The 27,685-nt window shown below is 34.8% G+C and overlaps 1 protein-coding gene across 3 annotated transcripts in view; it reads left to right on the top strand.

The window, feature by feature from the left end:
* The first annotated feature begins 11,602 nt into the window (after positions 1 to 11,602).
* Positions 11,603 to 27,685, top strand: part of LDLRAD4 (low density lipoprotein receptor class A domain containing 4) — a 91,953-nt gene continuing 75,870 nt past the window's right edge. For 2 of the 3 annotated variants that reach the window (XM_053714889.1, XM_053714888.1), the window contains exon 1: positions 11,603 to 12,138. In XM_053714889.1, the coding sequence (XP_053570864.1) occupies positions 12,063 to 12,138 (76 nt within the window). In that variant the 5' untranslated portion in view covers positions 11,603 to 12,062. The remainder of the gene's footprint in view (positions 12,139 to 27,685) is intronic. The other variant, XM_053714890.1, reaches the window with a different exon arrangement.

Here is a 27,685-nt window from a genome sequence, read left to right as displayed (position 1 = left end):
TTTAGATTGTAATAGTATTTCTAATGCTTTTTCTTTAAATGTAATATTCGAATTATGCAATATTCAAATTCGAAAAATTCGAATTTAGATTGTAATAGTATTTCTAATGCTTTTTCTTTAAATGTAATATTCGAATTATGCAATACATGTATTCGAATTCGAAAAATTCGAATTTAGATTGTAATAGTATTTCTAATGCTTTTTCTTTAAATGTAATATTCGAATTATGCAATATTCAAATTCGAAAAATTTGAATTTAGATTGTAATAGTATTTCTAATGCTTTTTCTGTAAATGTAATATTCGAATTATGCAATACGTGTATTCGAATTCGAAAAATTTGAATTTAGATTGTAATAGTATTTCTAATGCTTTTTCTTTAAATGTAATATTCGAATTATGCAATATTCGAATTCTAAAAATTCGAATTTAGATTGTAATAGTATTTCTAATACTTTTTCTTTAAATGTAATATTCGAATTATGCAATATTCGAATTTGAAAAATTTGAATTTAGATTGTAATAGTATTTCTAATGCTTTTTCTTTAAATGTAATATTTGAATTATGCAATACGTGTATTTGAATTTGAAAAATTTGAATTTAGATTGTAATAGTATTTCTAATGCTTTTTCTTTAAATGTAATATTCGAATTATGCAATATTCGAATTCGAAAAATTCGAATTTAGATTTTAATAGTATTTCTTATGCTTTTTCTTTAAATGTAATGTTTGAATTATGCAATACGTGTATTCGAATTCAAAAAATTTGAATTTAAATTTTAATAGTATTTCTAATGCTTTTTCTTTAAATGTAATATTCGAATTATGCAATATTCGAATTCGAAAAATTCGAATTTAGATTGTAATAGTATTTCTAATGCTTTTTCTTTAAATGTTATATTCGAATTATGCAATATTCGAATTCGAAAAATTCGAATTTAGATTGTAATAGTATTTCTAATGCTTTTTCTTTAAATGTAATATTCGAATTATGCAATACGTGTATTTGAATTTGAAAAATTTGAATTTAGATTGTAATAGTATTTCTAATGCTTTTTCTTTAAATGTAATATTCGAATTATGCAATATTCGAATTTGAAAAATTCGAATTTAGATTTTAATAGTATTTCTTATGCTTTTTCTTTAAATGTAATGTTCGAATTATGCAATACGTGTATTCGAATTCGAAAAATTTGAATTTAAATTTTAATAGTATTTCTAATGCTTTTTCTTTAAATGTAATATTCGAATTATGCAATATTCAAATTCGAAAAATTCGAATTTAGATTGTAATAGTATTTCTAATGCTTTTTCTTTAAATGTAATATTCAAATTATGCAATATTCGAATTCGAAAAATTAGAATTTAGATTGTAATAGTATTTCTAATGCTTTTTCTTTAAATGTAATATTCGAATTATGCAATACGTGTATTCGAATTCGAAAAATTTGAATTTAGATTGTAATAGTATTTCTAATGCTTTTACTTTAAATGTAATATTTGAATTATGCAATATTCGAATTCGAAAAATTCGAATTTAGATTGTAATAGTATTTCTAATGCTTTTTCTTTAAATGTAATATTCGAATTATGCAATACGTGTATTCGAATTCGAAAAATTCGAATTTAGATTGTAATAGTATTTCTAATGCTTTTTCTTTAAATGTAATATTCGAATTATGCAATACATGTATTCAAATTCGAAAAATTCGAATTTAGATTGTAATAGTATTTCTAATGCTTTTTCTTTAAATGTAATATTCGAATTATGCAATATTCGAATTCGAAAAATTCGAATTTAGATTGTAATAGTATTTCTAATGCTTTTTCTTTAAATGTAATATTCGAATTATGCAATACGTGTATTCGAATTTGAAAAATTCGAATTTAGATTGTAGTAGTATTTCTAATGTTTTTTCTTTAAATGTAATATTCGAATTATGCAATACGTGTATTCGAATTCGAAAAATTCGAATTTAGATTGTAATAGTATTTCTAATGCTTTTAAAAGTAATATTCGAATTATGCAATATTTGAATTCGAAAAATTCTAATTTATATTCGAATTTGAAAAATTCGAATTTATATTCGAATTCGAAAAATTCGAATTTTGAATGTAGACATTCAATATAATTATAAACATTCGAATTCGAAAGTGACATTCGATAACTGTAAATAACATTCAATTTTCGAATTTTTAAGAATATTCGTTCTTATCGACATTTCGGTAATAACATTCGTTCTACATTCGGAATTCGAAAATTTGCACATTCGCCCATCCCTAACTGTAATAACTTACTATCTTGCCTCCCTCTCTCCTGCCTCTCTCCCCTTCATTTCATCCTAAATGCATCTGCAAGGCTAATCCACCTCTCTCGATGCTCTGTTTCTGCTGCACCTCTCTGTGAATTCCTTCACTGGCTCCCCATTCACAGCAGAATTAAATTAAAAATTCTCACCCTGACCTACAAAGCCCTCACCAATGCTGTCCCACACTACCTGTCCTCACTCATCAACAAATATACTCCAGCCCGCCCCCTAAGATCCAACAATGACCTGCTTATTGCGTCCTCTACCATCACCTCCTCTCATGCTAGACTACAGGACTTCTCTCATGCAGCACCAACCCTCTGGAACACACTTCTTCAAGCTGTAAGACTTTTCCCTAACCTCTCCTCCTTTAAACGTTCCCAAAGACCTTTTTGTTCAGGGAAGCTTATCACCCGACTCATTAAGAAATTAACTTCACTAACCCAACAGTTGCACTCATCTATCTCCTCACTAATATTATTCTCACCTTTGCAGTCCCCACCTACTGTTTCCCATCCTCCTACCCATCTAGATTGGAATAGGGCCCTTAATTCCCCCTGTAATTGTCTGTAAAATGTTGTCTCTTATTGTATTGTTTCTCCGTTGTACTTTTATCCTTGTACCCATGGGCAGAGCTGCGGAATCTGTTGGCACTTTATAAATAAAGAATAATAATAATAGAATATATATCTATATGTGCGAAGAAATATATATGATAAAAACTAAACATAGAAAATTAAAAAATATGATAAAATTCAAAATACCAAGGATAAAAAAAGAATGAAAATAATATAAAATTATAAAATTATAATGAAAGTCCACAAGTCAGCTCTTGTAGAAGTGGGCTTGTAGAAGTGATCTAGAAGAAAAATAAAGAAGAGCGCCTCATGTTGTAGAAACTTCAATATATAAAAGAGAAAAGGCTTCTCATGGTGCAGATAAAACAAAAACAAGAGAAATCTCAGACTGTGATCACAAATGAGTAGTCACATATAAGTTTGCACTATGAAGTTGTGCAAACAAAGCAAGCAGGATTTTGTAGACTCCAGCTGTCTAGTTCAGTGGCTCTCCCAGAGATGGTGTTCCAATGTGGTTCCAATAAAAATTGGTGGTGCGCTCCAAATTTAAGAACAAATGGTTGAGTCTGATAGACTACTTAAAATAACAATTTATTAAGATAAAAGTCTAAAATACATGCAACGGGTTTCTCAGATATCTAGCGTTTCTTCAGGCAACTTTTATATATCGGAGAGTTTATAATCACATCTTCTCTGAGACTGGTGTCTTGCCCTGTATCCTGGGAGTTAACACTTGCAACAGTCAGCTGGAGACTGCACAGCCCAGCCTGTGTTAATTGCACTACATCACAGTGCACATTTCCTTGTGAGTAGCCATTTGACAGCACTTTATAAACACATATACATTTAAATATTGAAGTTTCTGCACCGAGGCACTATTCTTTATTTTTCTTCTAATATCGAACATTGCCTTTTGGCGGCGCTATACAAATAAATGATAATAATAATAATAATAATAATAATAATTGCCTTTAAATGTTAGCACACAACCAAAAGATTAACATTAGGTATCATATTTTAAATAAAAACTTAGCACCTTGTACCTTTCTTAGAAGAAATCTACAAAACTGTGTGTGGGTATGTGTATATGTATATGTATGTATGTATATATAGACACATAGCCAGTACTATAGGTGCTATATATATAGACACATAGTTGGTAACAATATTTGGACAAATGATGCCACATCACAGTCTTTTCAAAGTTGGGCATGACATTGGATATATATACCACTTATATACATGAAAATAAAAATATGTGTAAACAGATATACATATGCGCATTTCATTTTGATACTGTTTTATATATAACTTTTGTGAAAAACATAGGTTTACTTAAAAGGACATGAAACCCAATTTTTTTCTTTCATGATTCAGACAGAGCATACAATTTTAAACAACTTTCCATTTTACATCAATTATTTAATTTGCTTCCTTCTCTTGTTATCCTTTGCTGAAAGGTTTATCTAGGCAAGCTCAGGAACAGCAGAGAACCTAGGTTCTAGCTGCTGATTAGTGGCTGCATATATATATATATATATATATATATATATATACTGATTGTGATTGGCTCACACATGTGTTCAGTTAGAAACCATTAGTGCATTGCTGCTCCTTCAACAAATGATACCAAGATAATTAAACAAATTAGATAATAGAAGTAAATTAGAAAGTTGTTTAACATTATATTCTCTATCTGAATCATAAAAGAAAAAATGTGGGTTTCATGTCCGTTTAACTATGTGATACCTGTATTTATTATCACAAAGATTACATTATGATTAGGGTTGCCAGATGGACAATATTCAACTGGACAGTACAATATTTTAGCAGGCTGTCCAGTAAATTCATCACAAAAATACCGGACACTTACAGTAATTGTCCATTTTATTTACAATGCCCCTGTATGTTAGCTAAATGTATAAGGCCTTGTATGCCTCAACACATTACAAATTTGGAGCAGAAACAAATGAGGGTCAGTAAAGGGAGTCACATCACTTCTGTTTAAGTGTGTTACTGGCAGCCAAAGAGGTAAACCATTTTATTTGTATATTACTGCCAGCCAAGGGGTAAGGGCAACAATAATAATTTGTGTGACTGTATGTGTGTTACCATATGATGGACATAAAAAGATGTCAAGTGTTTCAAGAAGATGGAGCGAGGACCTCTTTTTAATTAGATACAATTATCCGATCATTTTGAAACCCATCTCTACCGATTTTAAATGTAATTAAGATTTTCTGTAGCCAAAACATTCATCATGAGATGGGTTTGAAGTCAAAATAAAACTAGCCAATTACTTAATTACTAAAAAATGGTATTTGATTTCATAGTACCATATCACCTTTATTTTTATCCTGAAAGTCCCTAATAGCTTTGTTTTGCCATGTACTATAAGTCAAACTAAACCAAGCTTGATACTGTGTTCAAGGTGACCTCTGCTGGCCATTAGAGGAGAAGCAGTGTTTGAAAAATAAAAAGATGCATTACCAGCAAGAGATGTAAAATATTCTCCCTTGACAGACTAAATAACTGAGATGTTCTGTTTCATTATCGATTCAATAGACAGAAACAAAGAATATGTATATCATGCTAACAGCTATATGTTGACAAAGTTTTGATTTTTGAATGACGCATAGTTGACAAACTGGAGATCTTAAAAACACTAGCCAATTTAAGGTAGGACCGTTTGTTCTATTTTCCACTGGTGTATATATATAATGTATTAATATATATTTCTATTCCAGTCACAGACAAACAAGTAGTACAGGTGTAAGGGTGCTGATTTAAATAAAATTAAGTTTCCCATCACCACTTTCCAACAACCCTCTATCTCTGTCAATATAAGATTTTGGTAAAGTGGGGGTAACGATAGCATTAAACACATTTACATACTTTAGTGTAGATAACCATTTTACAAAACATTATAGACACAATGTTCAATGTGCTTCCTCCTAACACAAATCTCCATCATTGTTCTAATACATCAAAGCAATATCATATTAAATGTATGGCACGTCACATGTAAAATGATTGAATTCCTCTAGTAGCTTAAGGAATGAAAAGCTACTATTCTATATATTACACGAAGACAACTGCTAATATAAAATATAAAGAAAACCAATCAAAGAAGAATGGCTCAACTTTTCCAAATCAACCACATAACCCCCCTGCAGACTGCTATTGCTGGTGCTTACCCAGGCCTGCTTTACTGTGACATGCTGTTGCACAGTCACTCCCTTAAAAGTAGCTGTCTGGTTATGTCTTTGCCCCTCCCTTTTCATGAGGCAGCAAACCTTATGCGGCTACACATAGGAATGCCCAACATTGGCAGGTAAGGATGTGCATAGGCATATGGTTATGATGTATTAAGATTTGATATAGCACTGTTCCTGCATAGTGGGAGTGAAGGGGCTAATGCTGCAGACATCTGAACAAATATAGAGGGGGAGATTGGGGATATGACTCAGTTCTGTAGGCTGGGCATGTGCTGGCATAAAGGGTTAGCTGGGGTATACGTTTGGTTTCTGATCTGGACATGTAGATGGCATAAAAGAAATGGAGTAGGCTTGAATTTAGGCCAAAGATGGATATGGGCATAGCATTTAGTCAAAAGACCTTACCATATAAATTAATGGCAATTTTACGCAAATAAAAATGTGGCGTATTAACAATTCTTGTGTTCCTTTTAATGAAAAAAAGAATGTTGAGTAAAGAACATCCATAGACAAACAGCTTATGATTATATGCATGAACATTCAGTATTGCTCATAGTATTTAATTTGTAAATGTGTTTCTGTTTTTATGTGATGAAGTTATGTGTGTTTTATTATGTGGTGAAACTGCTTTCATTTGGGCATGTTCCAATACATTAATGTTCCAATCCAGTAGGAATCTGTAAAATTATTTGCATGTGTTTTTGCTTGGTTGTAAAATTCATAGCCATTCCAATCTATTAAAAAAAACTGTTTTCTTAAGGTTTTCAATGTATTTCTTTAGACTCTTGCCTTGGTATTTTGCTTTGTAAACCCTTCTTAATTACAAGCCATCAGAAAAAGCTAATATGTGATTTTGGATTTATCTAATACATCAATCAGCCTTGACCTCTTGTAAAAACATTTTGGATTTTTTTTTCTAAAGACATAATTAGCGTTTTGACCTGCTCTTTTTAAGTTTACATTTTAGTGTGTACTCCGTTAACAGTCTAATAAAAACGAATGTTTACTGGTTTTATAATATATCTGATATTATCCTTTGTCATTTAGTATTGCAGTGAAGTGTTTTAGAGTTTCAAAAAATTGGCATTAATAAAATGATGCAGTTATATGAAATTGTCAATCACACACTTCTTGAATTCATATTTGTGGGCAAAAGATTAAAAAAATGTGTTAAAAAAACAACACACGTTACTTCTGCTTTGTCTGGTTAATTTTTGCTTCTGTGCAGAATCCCCATTTTGAAAAAAAAAAAATCTATAAAAACCTGTTGAATATAGTTTTCATCATTTTCTTAATCTAAGTATAAAATAAATTATTTCTATTATATAAACAACCTTCAAAGAAATTTAGTTGGATATATTTGCTTGTATCTATTCCAATATCAGGCTAGCAGTAGAACGCAATGATTTTTCTGTGATTGAAATACCTGCATTTCTGTACCTCACCAGTATACAGTTCTTCTTAAAAGAGAGTATTGGTAATATAAAATTTGTTTTTCAGAAACTGTCAATATTTAGTTTAAAGCACTGTATGGCCCCCGAGTTGTAGGATGGACAATCCTACTTTATTACTTTATAGAGATTTTCACACTAGCCTATGCCTATGTATTCATAATCCTGTGATCACAAGGGTCATCACCAGCACTTGCGCACATGCACCTGGCCTAATGTATGTGCAAAATGGCTATTAGAAGTTGGTCAATAAGACTATATAGTAAAGATGGTTTGAAATAGTGGCTACATTTGAATTAGGGAGAACAAATAAATAAAAGATAGTTTATTTTCTTTGAAAGGAATTAACATTGAAAGGTGCACTTTTATCTAATAGCACTGTAATACCCTTTATATTTTTTATTGACAAATAAAACATATACCAACTCAACAGAAGCTGAATCTGCCATAATAAACCAACTTCGGGCCAGATTACAAGTTTGTAAACTTGTACAAAACATTTGTAAATGTAAACTTTGCTAGAAGTAAGCTTTTTGAACGTGTCTGGTAGCGCACATATTACAAGTTAGAGAAAAAAGTAAAAAACCCAAGGGCTTTGCGATAACGCAACCGTGTTAATGTACTCTCCCCATAGAAGTCAATGGAGAACGCAGAAGAAAAAACAGACAGAAGTTATTCATATTTCACATTCCAATGTTCTTCACATACAGAACAATGTTATTTTTATTGTAAATATATATTTCTTAATGTATCTGTAATATACCTTTACCTGTATATCTATTCCTATAGATATAGTTGTATTTTACATTAACATTTTATATATATATATATATATATATATATATATATATATATATATATATATATATATATATAACAATCCAAGATTTGAATTCGCCCTCCTGGGGTCAACCACCCGGCCCCTCTGTGTACATACAGCAAACTTCAACAAAGTCAGAGGCAAACCAGGTTTTCTTCAAAGTAATTAGTCAAATTTATTAATTTTGACTAATTCCTTTGAAGAAAACCTGATTTGCCTCTGACTTTGTTGAAGCTTGCTATATATATATATATATATATATATATATATATATATATATATGTGTGTATTTAATAATAAAAATTAAAACATTTCTATATAAAGAATATAGAAATGTAAAATATGCATATCTTGCTTTACATTTTAGGTCTAACGTGTTGTAGGGTTAGCGCACATGAAGAATTGTAAAGCTCAATGTGCGTTATTAAAATATTACATATAAAATATTTTAAAATAAGAATTATTAAAAATAATTATACATACTGTAAAAAAATCTAAATAATCCATAGAATATAAATATATATATATATATATATATATATATATATATATATTTTACAATAATGTATTTACAATAAAACTTGTATTTTTCTGCATGTGAAGAACATTGGAATTTCAAATATGTACAGTATATATATATATACAGTAAAACACACATATATATGCAAACATACACATTTTGACACACACACACACACATATACATATATATGTGTATATATATATATATATATATATATATATATACAATTTAGCCCTTTGCAATAAAACACATTGTCATATACCATATAACTTTTAACCCTTATAGTTTAAATCTCTGGGAAAAACTAGTCTTCAACTGCCTAACATTCCTGCCCTCCAACTCTTTCTTGACCCCCTGAAATCTTGCTTCCGCCCCAACACTAAACTGAAACTGCCCTCACAAAGTTTACTATATTCATTCTGCTAAAAGTAACAGCCACTACTCTATACTTATCTTACTTGACCTCTCAGGTGCCTTTGACACAGTTGGCCACCCCCTCCTGCTACAGACCCTCAGCTCTCTTGGTCTCTGTGACACAGCTCTCTCAAGGATCCACTGTTATCTTTCTCACAGGTCCTTTTCTGTGTCAGTTGCTGGTGACTCCTCTTCAATGCCTCTGTCAGAGTACCTCAAGGTTCTGTCCTGGATCCACTACTCTTCTCCATTTTTATTCTTCACTGGGTAAACTTGAAGCTACCTACACAATATTTCCAAAATTCGCCCGTTCCTGAGCACTGACACCAGAAAGCAAATAATCCACTCCCTTGTAATCATCTGACTTGACTACTGCAATAACCTACTCACTGGCTTTCCTCTCTTCCACTTCAATCCATCCTAAATGCCTCTGCCAGGCTACTCCACCTTTCCCGTCATTCTGGATTTGTTGTACCGCTCTGTGAGTCTCTTCAAAAGCTCCCCATTCACAGCAGAATTAAATTCAAAATTCTTACACTGACCTACAAAGCCCTTACCAACGCCGCTCCCCAGTACCTATCCTCACTAATCAACAAATATCTGCCAGCCCAGCCCCGTAAGATCCACCAATGACCTGCTCCTTGCATCTTTGATTATCACCTCTTCCCATACCAGACTGCAGGACTTCTCTCGTGCAGCACGTACCCTCTAGAATGCTCTCCCTCACGCATTGACTTTCCCCTAATCTGCCTTCTTTTAAATGCTCCCTAAATGCATTTTTGTTCACGGAAGCCTACCACCCACCTCAGTAACAAATGAATTCCTCTTACCTAATAATTGCCCTCATCTAACTCAGTATTTACATCATTCTCACCCGTGCAGTCCTCTCCTTCTGTCTCTCACCATCCTACCCTTCTAGATTGTAAATTCCCACAGGAATAGGGCCCTCAATTCCTCCTGAATTTGTCAAATTGTGTCTTGTCTCTTACAAGTTTGTATCATTGTTTCATTTATAATAATTGTACCCATGGACAGTGCTGCAGAATATGTTGGTACATTATAAAAACATGTCTTTTTTTAAACAGATATGGCCAGGGCCGGACTGGAGATAAAAAGCAGCCCTGGATAAATATGAAGACCAGCCCTACTGTCCATCAACACGGTAGAATGCACATGCCCCATTTCTCACAAATGGGGATTACTGGGACACTTCTTCCCCAATTTTGTTTTCAAAATTAAATTATATTACATTGCATTCATTAAAAATGTCAGATAGATGTTATATAGCAACCCTACAACCCAATTGCATCCATTAATCACCCCTTTAAATTGTAGCTTTCCAGCCCCAGCTGCTGCAGCTCATCGGGAAATCTCCTGGTATCCTGGTAGGCCAATTCGGCCCTGGATATGGCGATTTATCAAGCCCTTTTCCTTCCTTTGACTGCAGGTTCTCACATGAGAACCTGCAGTCACGATTGGCCACTGCTTCCCTATCCTCTTCTCCACCTCTTAGGTGGATAATTTCAATCTCCCGGTCTCGTCCGACCGGGGAGATTGACAGTTTCTGCCTGTGCGAGATTGCCTGTGTGCAGGCGGGGAGCGGGATTGCATGTGAACGCAAAATATCGATTGTGTGCAATATTGCATTCTGGCAGTAGATTGCTGCCCTGACAGAGGAGAGCTGTGACGAACAGGGCGAATATGTTCGACCCTGTCCAAAATTAAATAATAAATAGAGCCCATGGTGTTTAGAAGAGTGTAACTATAATTTTAAATGTATTTATGTTGTGTTTAGTGCAACTTTTTTAACTCACAACCTTTTTCGGGAGCGTGTCAGTCCCACTAACCGGAATAGTGTAAAATGCGATTACGCTCTCGCGATCACTTTCAACTTGTAATATGCATACTATTACTGAAGTGCACAAAAAAAACAGATTAAATTTACATGCAACAGTTAGCTCACCACTTGTAATTTAGCCCTTTATTGTTTTCAGGTTATTTCTGATCATGCAATAAGGTACTTCGATTTCCATTTATTTAAAAAAAAGAAAAGAAAGTAAAACCAATAATAGAAATAAGCCAGTTATATCTGTTGTGTGGGTTTATGGCTGTGAGGTCTCTGCTGGTATCAATGCTGTGTGTGTGTCAGTCTCAGTGTCACTGTGTCGGCGTGTATGACTGTGGGCGCACATAGCAGCACTGTCCCCTCCCGCAGCAGTGACAGCCACTTTACCAGTGCCCAGGGAGCATGTGTGAGGCGCTGCCAGCAGTTGGAGACTTTTTGGCAGCGAGGAGAGGGAGGAGGATCAGGGGGTGGCAGCCAGCAGCATCTGAGCCCTGACTAAACTAGTGAGTGAAGTGCCTGGGCTGTGACATGACGCACACCTCGCCCGAGCCTCTATACTGGAGGGCCCCGAGACATACAGCGCTCCTGGCCATGCCGCGCTCTCAGGCTGCTGTGGTGTCCCGGGCGTACTAATACAGCAGGGCGGTCTTCGGTGCGTGGTTATGTGAGGAGGCAGCGTTGCTCTCCAGCTAGCCGGTGGATATGATCCTGCATTTATTTTTTCTTTTACCCCACAACGCGGACGATTTCCTGGCACAGAGCTCCCTGGATGGTAGCTGATAGTCGGTGCTATTTGCAGTCCGCATACACTGCACCTGCGACCGGCGGGGAGGGCGCCCTGGCCTGGGATGCACATACAAGTTTCGGGCTCTGGCTGCATACACATGCCCTTACCCCCAGGACATGATTATGTCCAGTGATCGCTATAACAGCACAACATTGAACGAAGCTGGATTAAAAGATCTATTCCTGGTAAAAGGTATTTCACATTTGCTTACGGTTAATCATATGTGATTTCTTTTATTAACGATGTAATGGCATTTAGGGAGGAGGTCTCTGCATGAAAGGGGAATACATTGTACTGTGCGAGTAATGCAGCTACAGCTAGATATGCATTGGGATTATATATATGTTATAAAGCCCACATACCTTCCCATGGGCTCATATATGTAATAATGTTAGATTGTAGATATCTCTTTTATATGACTTTGAAGGTTGTGATACACCTGATATTTCTGCTTCAGTGGTCAACAGCTGCCTCTGCAAACTGCAAATAAGAAATCTAGTAATTAAATGCATAGCTCTCTTTATATACTGTTTTTTTTCCTAGTCTGTTTCTTGAGATCCAAATGATTGTTGCACGTTTACCAGTTAATCTTCTATATTTAATGCATTGTACATTATAGTAAATGGCAGTATATACTCATTTTTTTCCCTCAGATGTTGTTTTGTCTTATGTATCAGAATTTGGAAGAAATACTACTTTTATATAGTTCTTTGGGGCACCTACCTATCACAGCAATCAGCTGAGGTTGTCACACAAAAAGGACTGAGGATTAAATAGATCCCAAACCACTTGTATCATATATATATATATATATATATATATATATATATATATATATATATATATATATATATATATATATATAGGCACACACACTGTTTTATTACATTAATGTACTCACCAGTGTCATGAGTCTGACATATATCTGACACTTGACATTTTTTATACTAGTACACCAAAGGAGCTAGACTAATGACATTTTGGGGGAAAATGGTTTATTATTAGTAGTGCAATTTGACCCATTTACTCATCCTTTCAAATCAACATAGTAGCTGTTTAGCAGTTTATTTAAACTTCATGCAATCTAATCAATAGGTCAGTTAAGACACACTGATGATACACAACTGATTCTAAACCTTTTCAGACAGGATCTCATGTAAACTGTAGATGACATAATCATAAAAGAACGTTGGGTTGGTTTATTTTTATTACTGTCTGCAGATCATAAACTCTCTGGGTGAGTTCTAAGGGTAATTTTGTAAAAAAAAAAAAAAAAAAAAGCTATATGGCTCAGCTTTCTGGAACAGTTTTAATGTTTTTAAGCCTATTCAAAGAACGGATGTGCATGTCTGTTCAGAGAATCCTCCCATGAGCCTTAGTAAATTTAGAAGAACCGGGTTCTCTTGGCAGGGATGTAAGTTCCATTTCAGCCCTGTGAACTCTGCGTTCTAGGAAAGACAGAGCACTGCACTCTTTTTGCATGTCTGCCCAGAGTTAACTGATAAGGCTTGGCATGCCACCACAAGCCATTTTTTACTATTGACCATAGAGAATCCAGCAAAAGATTACCAAAAATAGAAGACTCCTGACATGCTAATTGCCATTTGTAGCAACATGCTTAATTTATATAAACAGCTTGGTTTATATTGCAAGCTTCACTAGACCATACAGTTTGTGTTGGATCAGATCACATTTTTCCAGTGGGTAGAAATTCTTGGCTGTCATAGGAAAATATTTATTATGTCAGAAGATGCATTCATCACTGGGTTTCTGTGTTAATTGGTTCATTTAGCTTGTGTAATTTACTTTTCAAAGATTTAATGCTGTAATCTGATTTGTCATTTCCTTACATAAAATATAATGCCAAGTCTCTCATACATTATACAAGAGACTGTGTATATATGTATATGTATATATATATATATTAACACTAGTCTGCTTGTCCTGGACAAGTAAGAATTTGCAGTAACAAACATTACTTTTTTCCCATTAAAGTGAAGGTAAAGTTAGCTTGATGTGAATCAGTAATAATATTTGTTACCCAAAATGAATATGAGTTTCATTCATCATTTTTTTAAATTTTGATTCTAAACTCAGTTTTCGCCGTTTAAACTCACTTTTTTTCGGACCGCAAATTCAACCTGTATAATTTTTTTTTTCTTGTTTGGTCAAGTTTTTTTCCTAGCCTATTGAAAATCTGGCCATTAGGCGGCCTTCAATCTACGTCATCCGCCTCCCGAATGATCTGCGCATGCGCTAAGATTTATTTTTTGGTCTAGGAATACAAGCGCTCCCGTTTCGTGCATGCCTATTGTTATTATTATGGAATTCCCATAATACGTAATAGGCTTTCTGCAGTTGAAAAACGAGTTGCCGATTAACGCATGCGCATTACTTACAGTAATCACTGCTATGCGCATGCTCAGTTCAACAGATCATCGTGAACGCGCTTTGGAGACACGTATAGAGCGGGTGAGACCGCTCTATACGTCACTCAATAGAATATAAGGAAATAGCAGTTGGGAGGAGTCCGGATCGTAACGGTAGGGAAATATAAAACTATTTTATTTGATAAATATAAAACACATTGGGGGAAAAAAGTTAGCGATTTACTTATTTGAATAATAACTATTTCATTAGTGTATTCAGGTAGTTAAAACTTTACCTTCACTTTAAGTGGACTAGTAACTATTTTCTTTTGTACTAGTAACTTTTCTCCTCTGACTAGCAAAAAAAAAATAGATCCCTTCTTTTTAAGTTTGGTTACACCAGCTGAGTAGAACATATTATGGCAGATCATGAGAAACGTTCTTCTTGTACCTAACTTTATATTTTTGTAATTGATTTATATACTGTACATGGAGCTTGCTGGGTTTCCTAAAGTGTTTGGCTCCAAAATTTTCTTTCATACATTTGGTGAGCATATTTTGTAGAGTATAAGCTTTCTCAAATATGTATTACTGAATGAGAAAAGCACAAATATTTCTTAAAGTATGCAACTTGGATGGGTCTAGTTTATGCAAAACCTATTTCTTTTCATACCTATAAGGTGATTAAAGGGATATGAAACCCACATTTTTTCTTTTATGATTCAGATAGAGCAGGGCATTTTAAAGGGACATTCAACATTAATCTATGTTTCAAAACTAAATAAAAAGATCAAGCTCCAAGGTGCCCCCTTTCTCTTACTTACCGCCTTCACTGTTGAATCGTCATTGTTATCTTCCAAATTGGTGTCCTAACATGTCTTCCTAACTCCCCCCACCGTGACGTCTTCGCCTTCTTTCTCAAACCAGCAGCCAATGAGAGCCCATTCCCCGGACTGAAATCCAAGCGCGTTCACGGCCGTTAGCGCATGCGCAATATACTAGGAACACTAAAAGCGGAACCAAAATAATCCAAGTTGTTTCCGTTCCGCTTATATTACGTAATGGAGTACTATAAGTAAGATAATTGGAACGGAAACAACTTGGGTTATTATGGTTCCGCTTTTAATGTTCCTATTGTATCGCGCATGCGCTAACGCCCGTGAATGCGCTGGGATTGAAGTAGGAGAAATTGGATATAACTGCCGGCTAGTTTGAAGAAGACGAGCTATACGTCACAGTGGGGGGAGTTAAGCAGCCATATTAGGAGACACATTTTGAAGTTATCGATGAGGATTGAACAGTGAAGGCAGTAAGTAAGAGAAAGGGGGAACGTTGAAGCTTGCTCTTTATACTTAGTTTAGAAACATAGATTATTGTTGTGGGCAGTGTTGAATGTCCCTTTAAGCAACTTTCTAATTTACTCCAATTAAAAAATGTTCTCCGTTCTCTTGGAATATGCTTTGTTGAATAAGCAGCAATGCACTTCTGGTTGCTGACTGAACACTTGCATGAACCAATGACAATCGGTATATATATGCATCCACCAATCAGCAACTAGAACCTAGGTTCTTTGCTGCTCCTGATATTTCACGGATAAACTATTCAGCAAAGGATAAGAATAGAAAAAAGCAAATTAAATAATAGAAGAAAATTGGAAAGTTGTTTAAAATTGTATTCTCTCTCAGAATCATGAAAGAAAAAATTTGGGTTTCATGTCCCTTTAAGCCATATTAGTTTTAATACACACAATACAAAACTAAACAAAATGACTGAAAGTAGATTTGTAACTGAGATACAGACATTTTCATTCTGGTGTAGGTTTAACTCCCCTAAATATGAGACTTCTTGGCAAGGAAAGCAACATGACACATTTCTGAAGACAAAGGAGAAATCTCACTCTATTGTTCTTTTGACTCACTGCTTATTCTTGGTTTGAGTTGGTTTGCAGCACAAACTTCTTGAGCGAAGGCTTCTGTTTTTGTTTAGTCTTCAGCTGTATACCCTTATTATGACTCATAATACACTTCCTTACATGACCTTGTTACTGTGTAACCCATATTTTGGTTATGCAGGTATGAAGAAACAAGCCAGGTGTGCTTTGTCAGTTCTAACAACTTTTTAACGTGAAATTAAAAATTAAAGTTAGTAACCTTTGTGAGAACTGTCAAAACAACCTGTAGCAAATAAAACTTAGCAATGCATATAAAATGATCAAATAAAATGTTAAGAGTAGGGCTTTTATGGGCTTGGAAGCTAATTTGTTTCTGTAACTAACAATATTGTACTGTTATTTCGATAGGCGCCTCATTCACATGTAATCTGTATGACCTTCTTTGCTCTTTTGTTTGTTCTAATGAACTAATAGGACCTGGCAGTATACTGCAGTATTTCTGGTTATATTTGTTCCTAGAAAAACGTTGATATTTCTGTTACCGAGTTGTTTTTTTGGCATTGTGCTTATCTTTTTGTTTTCAGAGACCGTTTATTTCTGTTTCTTTTACTACTTTGTTCTTGAACCAGGCAATTTGTAGGGCGTTTGGTGATTTTTTTGTAGACTTTTGTAGCTGGTTCTAAAAAAGCTTTCTTGGAAATCATAGTTTGATAAACCTAAAGAAAATAACTGATCTTTTAAAGGTACCTTAAAGTCCATTATAGCAAGAAAATTACATTCTCTAATTCTCAGCTGTGGTACTAGCGCTTCTGATTGGATTAGCAGCAATATCCGCTCAAGACTAGCAGTTCTCTGTAGGTTCAGAGTTGTACTTTAACTATGTGTTTAACCCATTTGCAGGGAGTGAACACATGGTGTTTTCAGCGTCGCTAGTGATAAAATTACATGCTTTGACAAATTACATGTAATTTATCACTATAATGGCCCTTTAAGCACCTCTTGCTTTTGTGTAAAACTTTTGCTTTTATCGCAAATTCTATAACATGCGAATACTGAAAATAAAATAGCTGGTTTAGCCAGCTTACAACATTTTGAAAACCTAGGTTACATATTTTGCTTTTTGTCCTCTCTAGGGAGTGTGAAACAAAGTCTCTTTAAAGTTAAGGATTGTAACATCTTGTTTAAGGGACTTAGATATTGCTTTCATTGTTTTTCATCTTGACCATTATATTTTAAACCTGTGCACACCCTGGCAGTGTAGATCTCTAATTGATGACAACAGATCATATTATTATTGTGCATTTTCCACACAGTCACTGTATTGGTAGCCTCGATTTGTGAAAAAAACGTTTCCTTGAGGAAGTCCGTATTCAGCGCAAGAACACTGGTGCGTTTTGTGCTCAGTATGAATATACCTCATAAATCCTTGTGTTTGAGTTACGCTTCTGCAAAACAGAGAAAAGTAGACATAATTTTTTTTAATTATTATATATTATTATATACATGCATATTCATTTGTCAGTAAGCATCAAGATCTCCCTTTCCCCTTCTGCAATCTCTTGCTGGAAGGGTGATGTCTAGAGTTTTCTTTAATTTTATTTATGCTATGTTGTAGAAAAATAAGGTGGTGGGTAAATGAGTAGCAAGCAGATCCATGGTTGCATATTTTAAGTGGGCAATATCATCACTAATGATGACTATGGGATGAGACTAAAACCTATGTTCAGTGATGTGTTGAATGATATAAGTAGTTGAGCATCTCCATGATAATACTTGCTATCCAGTATAATGTTCTGCATTATACAGTTATGAATATTTGAGTATGCTGGTCAGATCATCAAGCAAATTCCATAGTGCCACTGAGTTTAGCGAAGAGGCCTCGGCACAGAAAGGGCAAGTTTAGCACACTTTTTTTTTTATAAATGAGTGACTGAAAGTCCTATTTATTTTTAGAGATGGTAAATCCTAACATTTTTGAAATGCTAGGATTTACCATGACTTTAAGAAGCATGGAGCATCATAAGTTTTAGAACCTATTGTGATAAATGGCTTATTTTTCTCTCCGCATCCTCAACACTTCAGGCATTTGATAGATGGGAGTGTGCCCTTTTTCTCTAAGCCTCCTCAACTCCACAGGCATTTGATAGAGGGGAATATGCCAGTTGGAACACGCCTCTAATGTCCATTGGCCTTTTGCATGCTAGGGAGGGGTCAGACATCCGATATCTTTCTAGACAAAGGGAAAAAGAACAACCAATGGCACTACTATGAGGTAAACAATAAACCTCAGTAAATTACCTTTATTACAACACAGAGATTCTGTATTTATATTATTAATAGCAGGTAAGGGTGCTGGTGTATTTGAACATTTATACTTTTTAAAGAACAATAAGAGACTAGTTCTTTATAAGAATACACATAGTAGCACTCACAGTTTAAAGCTTATAAGTCTGATGTATTGGGACAGCATGTAATAAATAAACTTGTGAAACTAAGTTAAAACATACCTTTTATTAAATAACTAGTAAAATTAGGAAATAATTTTAAAACCACATTTAGATCCCCTCCTATAGTGAAAGAATAAATGTATATAAAGTTATATCAGGTCTGATATATGAATAGGTGGTGTATAAGAGTCTGTATTAATATCACAGAAATGCAAATTATAAATCTGTGCAGGTCTGCTGCAGTTCAAGGGGGCTACGCAGTTCTCAAATCTTGTCTTCTCACACAAGGGTATATTATTCGTGTAAGGTCACAGCTAGTACATAGTATAATGATCAGGGACCAATATTAGGTAAAGTTATAGATGTGTAGATCGTAGTACTTAGTTGGATACCTAACAATACACTCAAAGTTAGTTTGCAGATTTGTAATATGCTACATTATCGGAATTGGTATTGCAGTCATCCAAATCTTTGATAGTACTAACAAAGTGTCTAATATCTCAAATCTTTTACACCAAGTTAAGATATCTATATCCTTTAATACCAGCATACACTTAGTAATCTATACTAATATGTAGTGTAAGTAGTTATTAAATAGTTAACGTATAGCATGGAAGAACAGGTAAGCAATAGTTAACTTTGATGTTACATATAGTATGGAGGGACGGGTGAGCAGTAAATAGTGCTTGTTGTTTTATATATAGTTCAGTAGCAGCGTTTGATCGAATCTATAGCCACATCATAAAGTGTATCAACACATCTTTCCGAGTACAGTACTCTGTTTGCTCTTAGTTTTATTTAGTTAGATCACGCCTGCTAGTGTTCGCCAGGCTATTCTGCAATGTTCCTAGGTAAAGAGGTGTGGATATCTATACCACTTATGTGCAGCTGTTAATATAGCCTTCTTATGTGTCTTTTTTTCTTTTTTTCTTCACTTCACATCCTAATCATAGGGGTAAAGTTACAACCTCGGTTAAAGGGAGTGACTAATTATAAGTATCGCAGCTTCATTGGTTACATCATCTTGTTAGTAATCTGCAGTATATACTGTTAGTATACCCATCACTATAATGTGAAGTTAACCCGCTAGTATTCTACAGTATATGTTACTGTTATACCCTTCGGTAAATTGTCGAAATTTTTGTTAACTGCTTGAAAGCCCACAGTATCCGAGTCAGAGACACTAGTTTGTTGTATTATTAAGACTCTAATACCATTGTCAAATTTAACATCAAAAACCTGATCGGAGTATCAGATAATACATTTAATATTTACATTAAAGAAGGTTACTAAATGCTCTCTAAAAACACAGGAGCTCCTATGACTCCTCACCAAGACCCTACTCTTCCTGACATGTTTCGCCATTACCGGCTTTTTCAAAGGACAAAAACATTTTTAACAAAAATAAACATATATATAAGTAACATATACTGTAGAATACTAGCGGGTTAACTTCACATTATAGCGATGGGTATACTAATAGTATATACTGCAGATTACTAACAAGATAATGTAACCAATGAAGCTGCAATACTTATAATTAGTCGGTTGTAACTTTACCCCTATGATTAGGATGGGAAGTGGAGAAAAAAAAGAATAAAGACACATAAGACTGCTTTATTAACAGCTGCACATAAGTGGTATAGATATCCACACCTCTTTTAGGTGGTGATCTAAATGTGGTTTTAAAATTATTTCCTAATTTTACTAGTTATTTAATAAAAGTCATGTTTTAACTTAGTTTCACAAGTTTATTTATTACATGCTGTCCCAATACATCAGACTTATATGCTTTAAACCTTGAGTGTTACTATATGTATTCTTATAAAGAACTAGTCTCGTATTGTTCTTTAAAAAGTATCCCATATCTTTCTTCCTGTTTGATCTAGAGCAGTGATGGCGAACCTTGGCACTTCAGATGTTTCAGAACTACATTTCCCATGATGCTCAACTGGACTTCAGAGTGCCTAAGTATCATGGGAAATGTAGTTCTGAAACATCTGGAGTGCCAAGATTCACCATCACTGACCTAGAGGGACAAGTCACTCATGTGAAAAGGGAGAAGCCCATCTTTTTATCAGGTGATAACTGATAAAAATGTTACTATGGAGGAGGGGGTATTGGATGGCCATATATGTTCTCCTCTGATTTTGTTTACTTAGCACCCCTTCTTTGAAAAAAATAAATTCCATTTTAAAATAGGATTCACCTGCCCCTTTAATTAGCATGTGATCACCATGGTAATTGTTTTGACCTGCCCCTAAAGAGATCATACAAGACAACAAATTAATCTTATGAAAGGGAATTACCTTCTTTTCAAAGGTGGGGTCTTGTGCTCCTCTGGTAGCTATAGCAATCACCTGTTTGATTGATGACTTTTATGGTGGTCTTGGCTTTAAATGCACAATAACACCCCTATATAAGCATTAAAATGGGACAAATGATCCTCTGAAAATCAGAGGTGCTTGGCTGGTACTTCTCTCATCTACAATACATAGTATGATCTGAAATAATCCTGGTCTTTCATATTAGAGGTCGGGTGTTTGTCCAATTGATTTATGATCACCTGGCAGTATCCATTAGCTACATTTTTATTCCTTTTTGTTAAATAGACGTGAAAGGCTAAATTATTCTTTCATCATTCAGACAGACCATGTGATTTTAAGAGATTTTACTATATACATTTGTTACCAAATTTACTTTGTTCTTTTGGTATCCTTTGCTTAAAAGCATACCTGAGTAGAATCTAGCTGGTGATTGGTGGCTACACCCATATGCCTCTTGACATTGCCTCACCAGATGTGTTCAGCTAGATCCTAGTAGTACGTTGCTGCTCTGGAACTGACTTTAATACCTAAAAAAGAAGCTAAATACACAGCTATTTGCAAATAACAGTGGGTTAATAATACACTTCGGCACATTTCAGAATTGTCTTTTCTGATTTTTTGGCTCCTTTAATTTCCATTGAGGTGGTAAAGTTTGGAAACTGGTGGTAAAAACATTTATCTCCATTAAAGTCTATGGAGAATGTTTATGTTGCCATCAGGTTCCAAACTTTACCACCTAATGGAAACTAGCCCTTAATGGGATAACTGATTAGATGTAGGAATAGATGGCATTTTGTGTAAGCCTTTATAGGGTGATTTTGGGGGCAAGTATTTTATGTTTGGTATTTTGTATTTTATCATTTTGTACAATTACAAATGAGTTTTGACTGAGTACTGGCATGTACACATTGTCAGAGTAAGTTATCACACCCCCGGGATATTAGATTTTATTTTTTTTAATTCAACTATTAGTTTTATGGTCAGTAAAGTTAAAATTAAACTTTCATGAATCAGATAGAATATGCAATTTTAAACAGCTTTCAAATTAACTTATATTATCAAATATGCTATGGTTTCTTGGTGTCCTTTGTTGAAGAGTATACCTAGGTAGGCTAAGGAGTAATAATGCACTACAGATAGCCAGCTGGTGATTGGTGGCTGCACATGTGTGCTTCATGTCATACCTCCCAACATTTAGGACTGGGAGCTGGACTGGTTAAAATAGAACCAGGTGCAATTATGTGGGCAGGGTTCTCATACTGAGGCATGTTTGGGTGGTCCCAGGGTGGGGGTAGGGTTAATATAGTCCCTTAAAACTGGTAGACTCTACAGTTGTGGATGGGTAGCAGGCCAGACTCTCCAACCATAGTAATCCCGCAGGATGGTTGGGAGTCATGCAATGGGTTCAACTAGCTCCCTGTAGTGCTGGAGCTGATGTCAGCAAAGGATAGAAAAAAGGATAGCAAAAGAACAAAGAAAATTGGAAAGTTGTTTAAAATTCTATGCTCTGAATCAAGAAAGTATAATTTGACTTTGCTGTCAATTTAAATATTTTATTCTTACTTGTTGTTTTTTTATTGTATAATATGGATATAGAATGTTTGTGTATTGGGAAGGATAACTGGGGCTAAATATCGAACCATAGATTGTTTGTGAGGTATTAAGGAAATAATGACTCCTATGCTGATGTTTACCTGATACACTGTGCTGTGTATTGTGGCTTTCTGCCACTGTGGGGTATATATGCAAACTAAAGTTATTTAAAAAACAAACAAAAAAAAACGAGGTATGATTTGCGTGAAATAGCATTTTATTATTGTGCAATTGCTTGCAGAGAGGCATGTGTTTTTTTTAACCCTCGAAAAGTGGTTAAACACATAGTTAAAGTAAGATCTGGAACAGCAATGCATTGCAGGGATGGAGCTGACTAGGGCTGCTGAGCCAGTAAGGGGTTACATGTGCACTGCCACCAATCGTGTTCAGCTCAGTATCAATATGGAGCTGATTGCAACTGGGTGTTTAACCCCTTTGTGGAGATGATACACACAGACCTGTGTGAGCAGTAGTGCATGCCACTAATATATTACGCTAGCACATTAGTACTGTAGATTACACCAATTTTAGCCCAGGGTTTTGAAATGGCTTAGCAGCTCTGGGGTTAATAATATTTTATGGGATAGTCTAGTCTAAAATAAACTTTCATGATTCAGATAGAGCAGGCAATTTTAAGCAATTTTCTAATTTACTCCTATTATCAATTTTCTGTGTTCTCTTGGTATCTTTATTTTAAAAAGCAGGAATGTAAGCTTAGAAGCCGGCCCATTTTTGGTTCAGCACCTGGGTAGCACTTGCTGATTGGTGTCTAAATGTAGCCATCCAATCAGCAAGTGCTACCCATCTGCTGAACCAAAAATGGGCCGGTTCCTAAGCTTACTTTCCAGCTTTTTTAAATAAAGATATCAAGAGAACGATGAAACATTGATAATAGGAGTAAATTAGAAAGTTGCTTAAAATTGCATGCTCTATCTGAATCATGAAAGTTTATTTTTGACTAGACTATCCCTTTAAGGTAATTATTGTTTTTAACTGCACATGAGTTTAATGCATAACATAATACAGACTGATTAGGCAGATTGCCCTGTTCTGAAGAGCTTGCACCCTAGGGAATAACACACTTTCACAAATGTTAGAGGGGGGGGGGGGGGGGGGGGTTGCCAGCTTAGTGCAGAGAAGCCATCCATTGGCAACAGGGCAACATACATTTTCTTGTCTTGAGAATTAAAGGAATATTAAAATTACATCCAATTCTGACAACAGGCTATCAGATTTATTTATTTACTTATTGTCATATAGTTGTTTTCAGTGTAGTGGTTAATTGCTAGTATATGCTATAAAATAGCTGTACTCTTAAAGGGGCAGTATACTATAAAATAGTTTTTCCTTTAATGTGTTTCCAATTTCTTGTTTTTCCAGTTGCAGAGTATAAAATGTATGAGATTTGCCTTTTTAAGGAATATTTGTGTATATGAATGAGCTGATTTTGTGTTTTGAAGTCACAACCTAATAAAATGGGTTGAGCTTGTAGGTATGATCAGATCTCATTACTGTATCACATTGTGTACATATACCTGTTTCTTTATCTTATATCTGTCCATAAAACAATCACCCATACTTGGAGAGAACAATGGAAAATTAACATTTTATTACCTTATCTCTTCTATACACCACTGGGAGTGTAATCTCTTCTACTGGCTGTGTTAACACAGCTTGGCCTTGAGGACAAAAACTATCAGGATGGGTGGGGATACCACAGGCTAAAGAAACTATTTTAAATTCTAATATAAGGGTAATGGGAATACTTGTAAACAATTTAATACACTCCAGCAGGTAAAGTGGATCATTGGGAACAAATTAAAGGGGAGACATTTTTGAGTAAACTATCCCTTTAAGTTTGAGAACTGTTCAATGTTAAAACCTGTTTTTCAGGTAACTTTAGTTTGAATGCACTAATTTCTTTAAAACTTGGCAGTTTTGTGGGCACCCTCAGTGAATGGCAATGCTGAAATCTTGATCTCACTAATAATAGCCCAGCCCATAGACAACAATTAAAAGGGGATGTGTTATCTATATGGTCCCTGCACAGACGTATTCACCATACAAAAATTGTAACAAGTAGTTGCACCATTCAATGTGAGACAATTTATTGCATCAGGATAGAAAGGAAGGAAAACAAATCTCAATTGGATGGTGTAAATATTTGTTTTAGTTTTTATTGAAACGGCAGCAATGCACTACTGGGGGCTTGCGGCTGGTTAGTGGCTGTACATATATGCTTCTGTCATTGGCTGACCCAATGAGGCATATTTAAGAAATGTCTTGCGGACCTGATCCGACAGTGCGGATCAGGTCCGCAAGACATCGCTGAATGCGGAGAGCATTTAACATTGCACCAGCAGCTCACAATAGCTGCTGGTGCAACGTCACCCCCTGCAGACTCGCGGCCAATGGGCCGCCAGCAGGGGGTGTCAATCAACCGATCGTACTCGATCGGGTTGAATTGTTGCGATTCCTGTCCGCCTGCTCAGGCGGACAGGGTTATGGAGCAGCGGTCTTTGTGACCGCTGCTTCATAACTGCTGTTTCTGGCGAGTCTGAAGACTCACCAGAAACACGGGCCGTCAAGCTCCTTTCAGAGCTTGATAGATAGGCCCCATTGTGTTTAGCTAGCTCCCAGTAGTGCATTGCTGCTGCTTTAACAAAGGGTATCAAGAGATTTAAGAAAATTTGATAATAGAAATAAATTGGAAAGTTGTCTATAATTGTATTCTCTATCTGAATTATGAAATAATTTTTTTAGGTTTCATGTCCCTTTAAATCTTCTTAGCCTAATTAATGTAATAATATAATCTAATAATACAATTCATTTTATTTTTAAACTAAAGCCCTTTTTTCACTATGTATTTATAACATTATTTAGACAGTAAATACAGTACATTGAAATCTTAATATAAAATGTTACATTTTGCATAGTAAAATGACTTTGCAATATACTTTATTTATTTGTTTTGTGCATCCAAATAAAGCAAATAAAGTGTGGAGTTTGACTGTTAAAAAAAATTCAGCAAACAAGATTTAACATTTCTTGTAATTCCAAAGTGTTTGCTGTCCCTTTAAAGTAACTCCTCCAGCCTTCTCCTATGTCATTCCTGAGCAGAACATGGCTGTTGATTGGTGGATTTGTAAGTATGCCCCTCCTGATTGGCTCACTATCCATGTCCCTCTCAAAAGCAGTATTGTATTGTACTTGGCTATTTTAACCATTTAAAGGTGTTTATATACCTAGTGAAGTCTGGAATTTTAAAGGGACATTCTAGTCCAAAATAAACTTTCATAATTCAGATAGAGAATGTAATTTTAAACAATTTTCCAATTTACTTTTATCACAAATTTTTGCTTTGTTCTCTTGGTATTCTTAGTTGAAAGCTAAACCTAGGAGGTTCATATGCTAATTTCTAAGCCCTTTAAGGCCGCCTCTTCTCTCAGGTGAACCAGCTCTGATTGGCTAAAAATGGATATCTGTCAAAAGAACTGAAATAAGGGGGCAGTTTGTAGAGGCTTAGATACAAGGTAATCACAGAGGTAAAAAGTGTATTTATATAACTGTGTTTGTGTTGGTTGTGCAAAACTAGGGAATGGGTAATAAAGGAATTATCTATCTTTTTAAAGGGACAGTCTGCACCAGAATTGTTATTGTTTAAAAAGATAGATAATCCCTTTATTACCCATTCCCTAGTTTTGCATAACCAACACAGTTATATAAATACACTTTTTACCTCTGTGATTACCTTCTATCTAAGCCTCTGCAAACTGCCCCCTTATTTCAGTTCTTTTGACAGACATCCATTTTAGCCAATCAGAGCTGGCTCACTGGATCTCCACGTGCATGAGCACAGTGATATCTATATGTCACACATGAACTAACACCCTCTAAAGGTTTAAAGCTGTTAAAATGCCCTGAGAGAAGAGGCGGCCTTCAAGGGTTTAGAAGTTTGCATATGAGCCTCCTAGGATTTAGCTTTCAACTAAGAATACCAAGAGAACAAAGGAAAATTGGTGATAAAAGTAAATTGGAAAATTGTTTAAAATTACATTCTCTATCTAAATCATGAAAGTTTATTTTGAACTAGACTGTCCCTTTAAACAATAAAAATTCTGGTGTAGACTGTCCCTTTTAAGTTTTATATCCATTTAAAATGAGCCCTATTCCCTGACCTTATGTATCTCAGTAGATAATGATATCAATTTTTTTAGATCTAACTCAAAAGCAGGTGAAAGGGGCAGACAAGAACATTGTTTGGAAATATAGAAAGTACATCTCAGTCTATTAGTGGATTGTGCTTTTTTGAGCAGTTTACATTTCAGTAAAGGGGGTTTACTGCAACAAACATACATACAGTATTAAAAAAAATAGGAACCTAGTTTCAGAAAACCCATAGCATAGTGGAAACACAAACCATGTCACATATTATAGAGAAACCTTCTATTTACCAAACGAGGCACTCTTGAACCCCTTACAATATACAAATGATAAACTAATAGCAGAAGGAATGCTGAAATCAAAACAACAAATAAATTAAAGAATAAATAGAGACCGCTTTTGGGCATCAAGATATGCAGCTAAATATGAGGACAACAGCAAATATTCACCACTTGAGCATAGTACTAGGTACACCCTTATCTCTTATTCCTGTCAAAGCTTGACATAGTGATGCAGAAACTGCATATTTATGCAATTGTCAATGGCAATTGTCCTTATATGACTTTGTAGTATAGATTACCAACTCATTACTTGAGGCTTATTGGATATTTTTAGGTTTAAACACATCTCAGTAGGCATCACAAGTTTGAATAATGAATAGCGGAAGCAAATATCAACCAAGGAGATAAGTGTAGAAAATATGTTAGCACAGAACAGGTAAGGCTTAGTATTTAATTTTTATGCCCAACAGAGGGCCATTTTATTGAGATAAGGCTTAGTATTTAATGTATAATTATAGTAGAACCTCCCCTTTTTACACCTGACTTCATCTTGCTATATGTTACCATATTTATAAAGCCACCAGGTGTATAACCAGAGTAGTAGAGTGCAATCTATCTGTGACCAAAAATAAGTTACATTGTAGTTTAGCCCGTCCTAAGGAATATT

This window comes from Bombina bombina, chromosome 5 (genome assembly GCF_027579735.1).
Source record: "Bombina bombina isolate aBomBom1 chromosome 5, aBomBom1.pri, whole genome shotgun sequence".
Lineage (NCBI taxonomy): Eukaryota > Metazoa > Chordata > Amphibia > Anura > Bombinatoridae > Bombina > Bombina bombina.
Note: the sequence above shows the minus strand (reverse complement) of the source record. Positions and strands in the feature narration are given on the sequence as shown.